The sequence below is a fragment of the Sinocyclocheilus rhinocerous genome, unplaced genomic scaffold (genome assembly GCF_001515625.1).
Source record: "Sinocyclocheilus rhinocerous isolate Xijiao unplaced genomic scaffold, SAMN03320098_v1.1 scaffold412, whole genome shotgun sequence".
Lineage (NCBI taxonomy): Eukaryota > Metazoa > Chordata > Actinopteri > Cypriniformes > Cyprinidae > Sinocyclocheilus > Sinocyclocheilus rhinocerous.
The window spans coordinates 1,003,176-1,014,120 of NW_015642498.1; the positions used below are offsets into that span (position 1 = coordinate 1,003,176).

General features: G+C 38.0%; 1 protein-coding gene across 1 annotated transcript in view; it reads left to right on the forward strand.

Annotated features, from left to right (window-relative positions):
- LOC107755884 (protein phosphatase 1 regulatory subunit 12A-like) overlaps positions 1 to 10,945 on the forward strand; it is a 91,594-nt gene that overhangs the window by 48,417 nt on the left and 32,232 nt on the right. The window contains exon 3 of the mRNA XM_016572844.1: positions 5,643 to 5,761. Coding sequence (XP_016428330.1) covers positions 5,643 to 5,761 — 119 coding nt within the window. The remainder of the gene's footprint in view (positions 1 to 5,642; positions 5,762 to 10,945) is intronic.

The window sequence follows — 10,945 nt, forward strand, 5'->3', positions numbered from 1 at the left end:
TAACAATGATGCATTAAATTGATCAAAAGTGACAGTAGACATTTGTAATGTTAAAAAATATTTTAGTGTCTAATAAATGCTTTCTTTTTAAATTTCTATTCATCAGAGAATCCTGAAAAAATATGTATTGTGGTTTTTACAGAAATACTAGCAGCACAGCTGTGTTCAATATTGATAGTAATAAGAAATGTTTCTTCAGCACCAAATCATCACATTAGAATGATTTCTGAAGGATCATGTGACACTGTAATCTGGAGTAATGGCTGTTAAAAAAATCAGCGTTGCCATCAAAGGAAGAAATTAAAATTTTAAATATATTAAAAATACTATACACTAATACTAAAAAAGTTGTTTTTCTATTTTATTAATATTTTATAATATTACAGCCTTGGTCTGCAGAAGAGACTTTCTTTCAAAAACATTTTAACTTGACCTCAAACCTTTGTAGTTGAAGGAACTTGACTTGTGAGGTTTTTAGCCAAAGCCTGTAATATAAAATATTTGGGTAACACTTTAGTATAGCGACCAATTCTCACTATTAACTAGTTGCTGATTAGCATGCCTATTATTAACATATTGGCTGTTTATTAGCATTTATAAAGCACATATTCTGCATGACCATATTCTACATCCCTAATCCTACCCAATACCTAAATTTAACAACGACCTTACTAACTATTAATAAACCGCAAATTAGGAGTTTATTGTGGCAAAGGTCATAGTTAATGGTTTGTTAATAGAGACAATTGGACCTTAAAATAAAGTGTGACCAGTATTTGAAATCTTAGTTGCATGTTTAATTTCCTCTTTCCCACACAGTTCATCTGTTGATATGAGTATTTTGCCAGCTATGTGTAACCTGGTTAAGAGGTCAGCCCAGGTTCCAAGCCCCAAGTGACCTTTGTTCGCACGTTACACCATAGTGATGGATTAACACCTAACCTGTGCTGAAATTATAGCTGTGGTGCATATGATTTAACACTCTGACACTTCGCTTGAAGGGAATCAAGTTCCATTCACTGAGTCATTCTTTCTGTACTAAGAATTGATAAACATATCCTCTTCTGTGAATTGATGATGAATTTGGCTGTTTAAAGCTGTTTCATAACCTAGTGAGAGCTGTGTCACTGCCCGCTACCTACATATGCAGCAGCCTTCCAAGGCAGCATCCTGACCGTCATGGAATCTTAAAAGTGACAGGCTTGGAACACTATATTAACAGCACCTCTGTAGTAGAGGTCTTCTCGGGTCCTAAAATTTGTACCCGACCCGAATCACTTCTTACCCGAACCCGACGTGCATAAATACTAGGGTTGCGCCGATCCGATATTCATATCTGGTATCGGCTCTCATAGATTATAAATATACATAGGCCTATATTTGTTCATATTTATTGTTTATTTTATTTTTCTTTTATAAGAAATTTTTCGGTATCTGTATCGGCCAATATCGAACCCTAGGTATCGGAATCCGTATCGGAGGCGAAAAAGGCGGATCGGAGCATCCCTAATAAATACTTTTTTTTTTTTTTTAAAACCCGACCCGAGACAGACCCGATGAAATTAGCCCCGAGTCCGACCCGACCCGACCCCGACCCATTTAATTTCGAACCCGACTGGTCCCGAACGTAAACTGCATTGATGTGTGTACAGCCTGCAGCCCTGCAGTCAGTCAGGAAAAATTCCCGTGTCCTGCTGACTGATTTGGCCGCTTCTCCATTACTTTGATTTATTTAACATTTATTCAATTTATTATTAGGCTACTTTATATTAGTGCCTGCCTGATGGATACAAGTTAGCCTATTTCTGAGCTCGGCTTTCAATTGTGACCAGTGGATTTGAAAAATAAATGTGATAGTTTGATAAAACATAAATTGATAGCCTAATAATTCATGGATTTGCTAGTGTTGTCTGATTTCCGGCGAAAGGCTGCACACAAAAAAGAAAAGCCCTGCATTAACACACGCAGCATAATGAAGCGAGTGGATTTTCCTGATGGTTCTCATATCTATAATGATTTTTGTGTGCGAGGTTACAAACGTATGCTCCTTTTCTATGTGCGTTCCTCACTTAACACGAAAGTGAAAGTAACCTTCGCATTTGGGATAGTTTAAAAGAATTCGGGTCAAATCGGGTCCATTTGGAAAAAGCATGTTTATTTTAAATTACCCGAGGCCGCTAATATCCGAACTCGATCCGTGTCCGAGGTACTTGTCGAAGTATTGGACCCGAACTCGGTCTCGGGTCGGATCTCGAGTTTTCGGATCCAAGTGGACCCCCGTGAAGACCTCTACTCTGTAGGCCTCAAAAATAATGCTGCCTGCGCATGAGAGAACTGACTTTGAATTGATGTTAGCATATTGCTCAGCTAATAAAAAATGTTCTAACATTTTGTCTGTGCTTTTCAGCATTGAATGAATTTGTATTTATAATCAATAGTTTGCCGTTTTGAATATGTGGAGATTTTTTTTTCACTTAGCTTGTTGCTGTGCATTCTGGGATTGTAACATGATTTATAATGTCATGTCAATCATGATAACTGTTGTCATGGACAATTCTTAATTGGAGTTCAGACTTAGTCTTTGTTGCTTTGTTGTCAGTGTCACTTTTCTATATGCAGTGGGTGTTTTTAATATTGAATTTCAAGTTTGAGCTATATTGGAGGCTTGAGGTCTGTATAGGGAACGCAGCACTCTAGAGAAAATATCAGCTGACTTTTATATAGGGCAAACAGTAAAACGGAACAAGCTTGCTTTTGTCCTGAATATTGTGAGTACTCTGACCTGTTTTGTCTGTTGATAGGACTAACATTTCCAGAATCCGAAATAGGAATTGTGTACAAAATGGTAAAACAAAGTAACGAAAGCCTAATGACACAAATATACAAATTTAGCATGACAGACCTCATGTAAATGAACACTTTTCAAATTTCCTTCTTGAAAACCATCTGAAAATAGCTTATTTTCTCTCCTAGGCCTAAGGTGCATTCACAATCATGAAATTTCATTGGCAAAAAAGGACCATTGTCTATTGTCAGTAGTGTAGCAAGGTATGAAGCACAGCACACGCTGAAGCCACTTTCAAACCAAGCAGCTTTCTGTTGGTCAGTAGCCGGGTTTCCATCCAAAGTTTCGAATTTAACTTCACATAAAATATTGCATAAAACATTTGCGAATAAGCACAGTTTCCATCAAACGAGTCAAGGAGAACAAAATCGTCACTTCCTGATAAACTGGCACTAAATATCAATAAAAAAAGTAGGAGAAGACACTGAATATAATAATGTTCATATATAATAAATTAGTTGCGCCTCACAGCGAGCAGTCATTGCTTTCGGAGGTGGATACCTGCTGTTTGGGAACACAGTTGTGTAAGACAGTTCTTGGAGGCAATTATACAGAAATACTTTGACGACAGATTTTGCTCTGATCTCATTTCAGATGCTATGCAATTTAGGGCCGTCAAAATATTAGTCGAATTTAAAATAAAAATCCACATTCGAATGCAAAAACGTTGCATTTAAATTTTAGGTGTGCGTCAGACAGCCTTATCAGTGGCGCACGAGATGCGATGATGATATAAGTGTCGTTGCATTATAATATTTTTGTTAGCCTATCCAGTTGAAGCCACTAGATGTGGCGCTGCTGCGTTGTTCATTAAAAATATTGCGGAAAAAGAGAACATCAATGCGGAGAAGATGTTTTTTATGTCAAAACTGAAACCAAGCCGCTTACACAAAACACATAGCCTATTTCGCTCATTTTCTAGAGGGACATGTTGCACTCGCGTCTTGCGCAAAAGAGCCGCATGTTTAGAAAGCCATGTAAAATTAATGTTAGTTTAACTTAAAAAAATATATATACATATATCGAGACTTTATGGCTTTTTTTTTCTCCATCCCACTGCATTGTTTTTAAATGAAAAATGTACTCTGTGTGATTGACTTTCCGCCCTTTGTATTAAACTATGCATACATACATACATACATGATGCTGCTTTGTTTATAGTTATTTAAGCAACTTAATTAATTATATATGGTTTATAAACATTATTTTAAACATTATGCACTTTTTTTCACAGATAGTCATGTTATCTTACTGAATAAACTTGCATTAGTAATATTTTGCTCGATGCGTCCTCTTGTGGCCTCAGAAGAGAAGCCAAAAGCTTTTCTTCTCCCTAACTGAATTTATGCTTTTTAAATTCGAATATAATTCGAATTTTGATCATTTTTAAGTACAAAATTCGAATGTAGTTTTTCAGCCATTTTGACAGCCCTAATGCAATTAGATTGGTCCGGTTAGTCAAGTTATCCCGTCCCATAGCGCAAAGTCACATGACTTTTTTTGATGCGCATGGAGGAATTTATTTGGCAAATGCATTTCCATCTCCCGTTATTCACATTAGCTCTTTTTCGCACAAGTCAAAAACCACGTTAAGCGAGCGTGTAAACTTTTTTTGCGAATTAAGGGATATTTTTTGGGGGGGATATTTGGCGTTTTTTTTTTTTTACGATTTATTTTTGCCATTTTTGCCTTTATTATGACAGGACATATCAGAACTGACAGGAAGCGAAGTGGGAGAGAGATAGGGAGCGGGAAAGGTCCTCAAGTCAGGATTCGAACTTGACGCCAGTAGTGCAACTGTGCTGTATCTCATTGCGCTGCCCACAAGGCTATCAGTGCTGACTCCATCACTCGTTTCCTGTGATATACTTCAAAATGTGCATAAAAACAAGGTGATGGAAACATTACTGTGGCAAATCTGTCTGACCAAATCTGAGGGAATTTCCTATCATATATTCTTCAAAAGGACTGGGCATCGTCTGTGGAAATTTGCAGAACAATGAAAAATGTGTCCACACCTTAAGATATATAAATTAAGGATGGGTCAGGGTGAGTAGAGTTGAGTAGTCGTTCAGTAACCAACTAGTCAGGTTTGAACATTTGTAGTTTCGCACCTGTCTGGTAAAACTAAGTATGTTTTCATTAGAATACTGACCACCCTGTATGTTTGATTGTGGTTGACAGTGAGTACATCAGTTTTGCCTATTAAATAATCTTAAAGCATTGCCGATGATCAGTATCAAACAAAACGCTAAGTTTTTGAAGGAAAATAAAGTTGAGGGCTGTTTTAGTAAAAAAAAAAAAAGCCCAAATTCTGTACTTGCAGCCAAGTAGAGTTTTGCAAGAGTGTTTGATTTCTAGTGAACTACTAGTTGAGCAGCTTTGAATATGTAAGGTGATCTAGACTGTAGTAAGGGCAGGTCTGTGCAGCCTTGTTTCCCTAGTGCTGCAGTTCTTGAATCTAACACATGACCAGAGAGGCTATTGAGAGCGATGTTGATCACGCCAAGGTCAACGCTGAAACGGCCACTCCTTTATAACTCACAAGTCTATGTACTCAGTGACATGAATCCACGCTGTTAATTAGTAACAGAAGTGGAGGACCACTTCACTGAATTTTAATTAAGATGCAAATCACCACTTGAACTCTTGAGGTTTCTGTGAAGGGAGTCGTGTAAAATGAGTCCATTCCATTTCTTCATTATTTCTCATTTTCTTTCTTCCAAAAATTCCAAAGAAGCAGTTGTCAGTTCAATTCGGATGTTGCCTTTTTAAACGTCTTGTCATGTCTTTGCAGGTATCTTATCAGTCAAGGTGCAAACGTCGGTGTAGTAAACAGCGAGGGAGAAACGCCACTGGATATCGCAGAGGAGGAGGCCATGGAGGAGCTTCTGCAAAACGAGATCAACCGGCAAGGTACTGCTGCCTCTCCTTGACACACATTGCACAGGCACTCCAAACTTCATCTCTCATGACAATGATTTGGCAAGGGTGTACAAGGCTTAGTGTCATGTCCACGTCATGCAGTGGTTGAGATCATTGCTTTCTGACGATTTGGAGTCAGAGTTCTTCAAATTAATTGCCTTGCACGGATGGCCAAGGGTGATATGTGCTTCATGCTAAACTTTCCCAGCTGCCGTGTGCTCGTGTCAAGGCTGCAAGTCTTGGCAGGACTCCAGCGGGTGCACTGACTCAGAATTAATATTAGAGCCGAGTTCAACCAGTAGCGTAACACACAACACCCTTTCTCCTGTGTCCACTCTTAACTTACCTGTTGACCTGGCTGGGTACTTGATGTCCGAGTAGGGGTGTGTGATATGACGATTTTTGATCGTGGACGATTAAAATGTCTCCACGATCTGCTTTTGAAGAAATATCGTAGTATCGTGCTACATTGCATTCAGTTCTGCCACCTCCTCTGTCTCAATACTGTACAACGCCACATATTGGACACATATTGGACACATTGTAATGATCCCAAACTAGATGGAATGGTTTTTCTATTTTTGGCCTTTGCCATTCTTGATGATGAAACGGAGCCCAGCTGCGACTCAGAGGCCCTGTTCAGACATGCGTTAACTGCCTGATGTGGTGTGCGGCTGCTTGCTCACCAGGATGTATCAGCGGCAGATAGTACAGACTCTTCACTGGCTCAGGAGAGGAGGTGAGAATAACTGCTGATGGAGGCGTAGCTTTTCCACTCTCTTCTATAGAAATCTGTGAACAAGATCTAGCCACACAATCCAAGACAAAGATTCTTGCTGGTTGATGTGTCAGGGTGGTGCAACTGTCATGAGCATACTGAAGAAAAAGCCTCAATAAAAGGATTAAATGTACTTATTGTAGTATTTTTTTTTTAAGAATGATCTTTGGAGTTGTTGCCTTTTTTGGACAGGACAGTAAAGAGAGTTGGCAGGAAGTGAAGTAGGCGAGAGAGGAACTGGACTGGAAAGGACCATTAGCAAAGACTCAAATTTGAGCTGCCTATGAGGCTACTTGCTCAGACAAATTTTTGAATAATGAACTAAATTGGCGTGATCTTTTAATTAATGTAGAATTACTGCTCGAGGTTAGTTTATAAAGTTTGCAAAGTTTATTTTTTTTTTCTTCTTCTCACCAATAAGTCAATTTTCTTTATTCACACTCTCTGTGAAACACTGTCACCTCTTGCAGAAACTTAAGTAAATGGCCTTCTGTGATTTAATTGCACTGTATCCAAGCCTTCTTTTACAGCATGTCGTGTGTTTTGAAACTTGAGATGGCAAGCACTGTGATAGATCCACACAAATATATGTTTGAGCTCACTCAAATCAGATCCCATGGGAGAGGAAATTGAAAAAACGCAATCACTTGCAAATGGATGGGTTAAATGCAGAGCACTAATTCCAAGTATGGGTCACCATACTTGGCCACATGTCACATGTCACTTATTATATGTCATAACCAAATATATGTATGTATGTGTATATATATATATATATATATATATATATGGGATACGCTTGGTGGCTTCATGGTGTTAAACAATGGTTTGACGTTTATTACAAACACACTGCAAGATTAAAAATAAATGTACTTTTCTGTGTTGTCTCTGAGGATACAATGCTTGACACTGCTGTATCTTTCAATAAAAGATAATGTGAAAAACTGACATGTGTTTAGAATAATTGACAAAACGTTTCGTTGTGAAGTGTGACGAACAAAAGGAAACTTAATCTTTCAGTTCCTTAGGCACATCATTAAAAATAAACTTAGCCATGCAATGTTTAGGGAGGCTATGCAGAGTCTTTTGAGGTGCGGTTTCTTTACATCCACTGACAGAACAGCTTCTGAGACAGAACAAACAGTATTTTAGGGTCTTACTTGACATATTTATCCAACTGCAGTATCGCTCTTGTGATTGATGGACAGATATGAATTGTTTAGGACACGCCTCCTTGATTACATACAACAAGGAAGCATGTTAAGGAGTAGGGCTGCACGATATATTGAAATTATCGAAATATCGCAAATGTAAATATCACAATATGCATATCGCAAGGGTGTGCGATATCTGAATCATTTTAATAATAGGCTACTTAAATCAAAACGTTGCAAAAGGTCAAAGTTTTAGTTCGACGCATATAGCAGAGAATTGCTTGACGTTAAAAAGAGTTAAGTGCAATAAGTTGCAGAAAACAACTCTTTGCCGTCTCGTCTTGCTGTCTGACTCACACCTGAAGCGCGCGCACAAGCATCTTCCGTTCTGGCGTCTCTTCAGTTCTGCCGCACACACACAGAGAGAGACGCGTTTCAGACGGCACGCGAACACCGAATTGATTCGTCTTTCGCATCTCCTCCTCATGTTTGAACGGACACATACACTCAGAATTATGTCAACAGTACCCGTCTCGGCGATCATTCTCGTAATCGCAGTCAGTTATGTTTTAAATGAATGTAAACAGCTGAGAAAGAAATCGAATGTGTATCATTATACTGGATCCGTGCAGTCGGTTTTAAAGGGACAGCAGCCTATAAATACATGCTGCTGAATATGTCACTAATGTTAATCAAACAACAAAACGGCTATAACAAAGATTAATCTAAATTTAATTCATACAGTGAACACTATGCAGTGTTATTTTACACTTAATTATTAAATTTCTGTATCTGAATACTACTGTTTATTTTATCTGTGCTTGTAAATTGTGTATTTGTTCTTTTTTTTTTTCTTTTTCTTTCTTTTTTTTTTGCTGAATGTTCACTTGCCTTTAATCATGTTTGAACTTTCTCAGACTATAGTTTTTGCTGTGGTATATGAAGAAGTACTTAGTGTATGGAAAGCAAAGGTACAATGATATAAAATTAGTGTCATTAATTGTTTTTGTTTGTATGTTCACACTGATGTTAAAATTACATTCTCTGATTTGTGACATTACTTTTTATGTACTGCTAAAACACTGCTGGTCACTTTCAGAAGTTGTAGTGATTCTTTCTTTTCCAAGAAAGAATGTGAAACAAATTGGTTATATAATTTTTATTTTAAAAATATTTTAAAATATAATTGAAACTGATTTTACACACTTTAAGCAATATTGTATCGCATATCGAATATCGCATTTTTTAACAAGGTATCGCATATCGCATTTTTCTTCAATATCGGACAGCCCTATTAAGGAGTGTGTCGAGAAGAATTGTGAAGTCACTATTGTCCAGATTTCAAATCCAGGCATTTCATAAGGGTAGAATGGAATAATTCATACTTTAAACTGGGGAGTTAGTTTTGAGTTGCAGCATGTTTTTGTTGTTGAGTAACCTCTCATATGTGTAAATATCAGGAAAATTTTGATGTTGGGACTGTCATATCAGCCAATAAATGAGCAGTTTGACCAGTGAATACAACTGGCTTTTCTTACTTTCATCGGTTCCAGAATCTACAAATAGCCCTGAGTCAGTTTTGACTGATATTGGTATTGGCCATTGAAAAATTCATTTGGGCTGACCAAGGCATACAGATATTTTGTTTTCTCTCTTTATTTTGTCAAGAATCAATTAGTATGCCTTCTTCAGCTTTTGTGGCTTTGGCCAGCAGCAAGTCCACAGTAGCTCCTGAAACATGAGCCTCAAATCGGTTATGCGGCAAGACAATTTTCAGAGAGCAAAAACCGAGCTTGTGCTTGTCCTTTATCGCTCCTAACAGCTCTACATGCGGCATGAATTTGTTGATAATTGCTCTGCCCTGCTGTTAGCATGTCGCGCTCTTTAAGAGCATGTTATATAACATTCGCAATTCAGCCCACGCTCATGGCCATCCAGTGTGGCTTAGCCAATGGCAGCTGTCAGCTTTAATTTGAGGACTGAAGGACACTCTTCAGCTTTGAAGAAGCGTGATAGACCCCTGCAGACATCAGAAATCACGTTGCTTGTGAGCCCTAATGTTTGAATGGCTCAAATGGGAACGTCCTTTTCTATCTCGATGCTCGTCGTTCGGTGGTCAGGCTAGAACAGGAGCCCACGCTTTATTCCATGTATTGTATTATAAGACACCGCACTATTGTTTGCTTTGGCTACTGGTTTCAAACTCCCGAAGCAAATGGCAATCAAATTTTGTTTTGGTCTTATTTTGTTTGAAATGACGTCACACTATGGGATATGATATTAGACTCTAAATGATTAATAGATGCACGCACAATTATCCATGCACTGCATAAATTTTATACACGTATCTTACTAACCACAAACAAATGCCTTTCAATTTGAGTCTGTGGAATTCGGGATTAAATGATTGTGAAGCGATTTGTACAAATACAGACATGTTTGCGAATAAAAATGTTCTGTTCTGCATTAATATATCATAAATTGCTCATGCAAAAAGGAATCTGTGCATATGTGGATCAGGTGACACGCGTGCATTAATTGACGTCTAGTTCGAGTCGATCTTGTTCAGTTCATTTGGATTTTGAGACTTCATTTTCGCATGTTTACAGCATTTCACGTCCTCCACACAAACACAACTACCAACGAACAAGGACCAGTGCAATTCATTAACTTGTACACGATTTGAAAAAATCGCAAATGTGCTCACTACACTGAAACAAATGCTTTTCAACCGGTGTCTGCAGAGTTAAGAATTACATTAATGTGCAGCATTTTGTTCAAATAGAGACATATTTGTGAATACAAATGTTATAGTTTGTATTAAAGTATCATGATTTGTGCATGTAGCGATTAAAATGTGCATCTGTGGATCAGGTGACACGCGTGCATTCATTCACGTCTCTTCTGAGTCGATTCTATTTGATTCATTTGAATTTTGAGACTTTCGTTCCGCCCTTTTAGCCTTACCCAATCCACACACACACAGCTCGCGATCCACGCGCAGCTGAGACACAGAAAATCAGCGACCACTAGATGGCACTAGCCCCAGTCACATGTGCGCATTCAATTGAGTACAGTTTTATGAATGTTACATTGTGTTTTCTTTGTTTCTTTTTGGTTTGGCTATTCTCCTCTGCCCGTAGAAATATAATAAAGATGTTAATTTGAACTTGTTCTAACTTAACTTGTCTTAAGACACAGAATAGCTTATATTAATTTTGCCAAACAAGAACTTCGTGATGG